At 34.9% G+C, this 1,337-nt stretch overlaps 1 protein-coding gene across 1 annotated transcript in view; it reads right to left on the reverse strand.

Moving 5' to 3' along the window:
- Nucleotides 1-1,337, reverse strand: part of LOC119594819 (enhancer of polycomb homolog 1-like) — a gene marked incomplete in the record, with an annotated part of 44,199 nt that overhangs the window by 16,407 nt on the left and 26,455 nt on the right. The window contains 1 exon segment of the mRNA XM_037943909.1: nucleotides 324-458. Coding sequence (XP_037799837.1) covers nucleotides 324-458 — 135 coding nt within the window.

Consider the following 1,337-nt stretch of genomic DNA (forward strand, 5'->3'; position numbering starts at 1 on the left):
TAAAAAAAAACAAAAAACCCCGCCCGAGCAGGGAAGTGCAAAGGGGGGGTGAGGAAAAAAATCAAAAATCTCGGGTCTCCACCCCACCTTCACTGGGGTGGGACCCAAGGCCAGTTACCTTCCCTTTTAGGCTGTAGGCAGAAGTAAGAAATCAAAAAAAAAAAATAAGATGCACTGGAAAACTGAACAGAAATTTCACTAATTCACTATTTTCTAATTTTTCGGGATGGCATGCCAACAGCAATTATTAAAGCATAACCACAAGTCCGCTACCATAAATTATCTTTTTCTGAATTCCCCTTTTTGTGTCTAAAGATACTTACCGCATGATAATAAGTAAATTTTTTCCTTCTAAATGTGAAGGGACACCTTTCTGGTTCATTTTCTTCCTCGCTTCTGAAGGGGAGGGGGGAAGCGACCTCATCTCTGAGCTGGGAGCCGAAATATGCTAGGGAGTCCTATGGGGGATAAATGCAAAGGCTTTAATCATGAAGGGAACAGTTAATAAATTTGGCCCTCTGCTCTAAGACACACTAGAGGATAGGACTCAAGAAAACACTTCATAAAATGTCAAAGAACATGTCTTAAAAAAAAAATTATGTTGGTGGAATATTATGTTCTATTAAAAAAAAAAAGTCTCATTATAAATTGAACCTTTTGCCTGGCAATCAATTTTTACCAGTCAATCATACAGGAGACCAAATTGATAAGTTTTGTTTTTTATTTGTAAGTGTAAAGATAGGAAATGAAATGCTGAGATGTAAATATACCTTTTTCCTATGCAAATAATATCTTTACAATCTCATTAATAAAGTTATTTGAAAACTTTGTAACATGCAAGAGGAGGGAAAGCTAACTGGCTGCTTTTCTTATTAGAAGACTTGAAACAGGTATTTTCTAAAACTTTTCCAGTATATTCACGGGGTATACAAATATATAGCATACACTGTTCAGTAGTGTTACACTATGGATACTATTTCTGAACTCTATATGTTTTCCATGGGAAGCATACTGCAAACATATGCTTGTGGTATATGTGCTCCCATGTGGAAAACCCAGATCTAAACCATATGAAGTATACATGTTATTTTATATCACACAATACGACATTTAAGGGTTTTTCCCATTATTCTAAAGAGAAATCCCTCATACAGGTAGATTTTAAAATACAAAGTCATTGAAAAATGAAAACAAACATAGACCTTCTGCATAGACACTTGATATGAGTGGACTGAGCTTTACAACATCCAGGTTTTTTAAAGGGTTTTTAAATAAGCAGAAAATGATTATGCTTTAAGTAGTGAACATTTTCTATTATGAAAATGGACCAAAGTATT

The sequence above is a fragment of the Penaeus monodon genome, chromosome 34, assembly GCF_015228065.2.
Source record: "Penaeus monodon isolate SGIC_2016 chromosome 34, NSTDA_Pmon_1, whole genome shotgun sequence".
In the NCBI taxonomy this organism is placed as follows: domain Eukaryota; kingdom Metazoa; phylum Arthropoda; class Malacostraca; order Decapoda; family Penaeidae; genus Penaeus; species Penaeus monodon.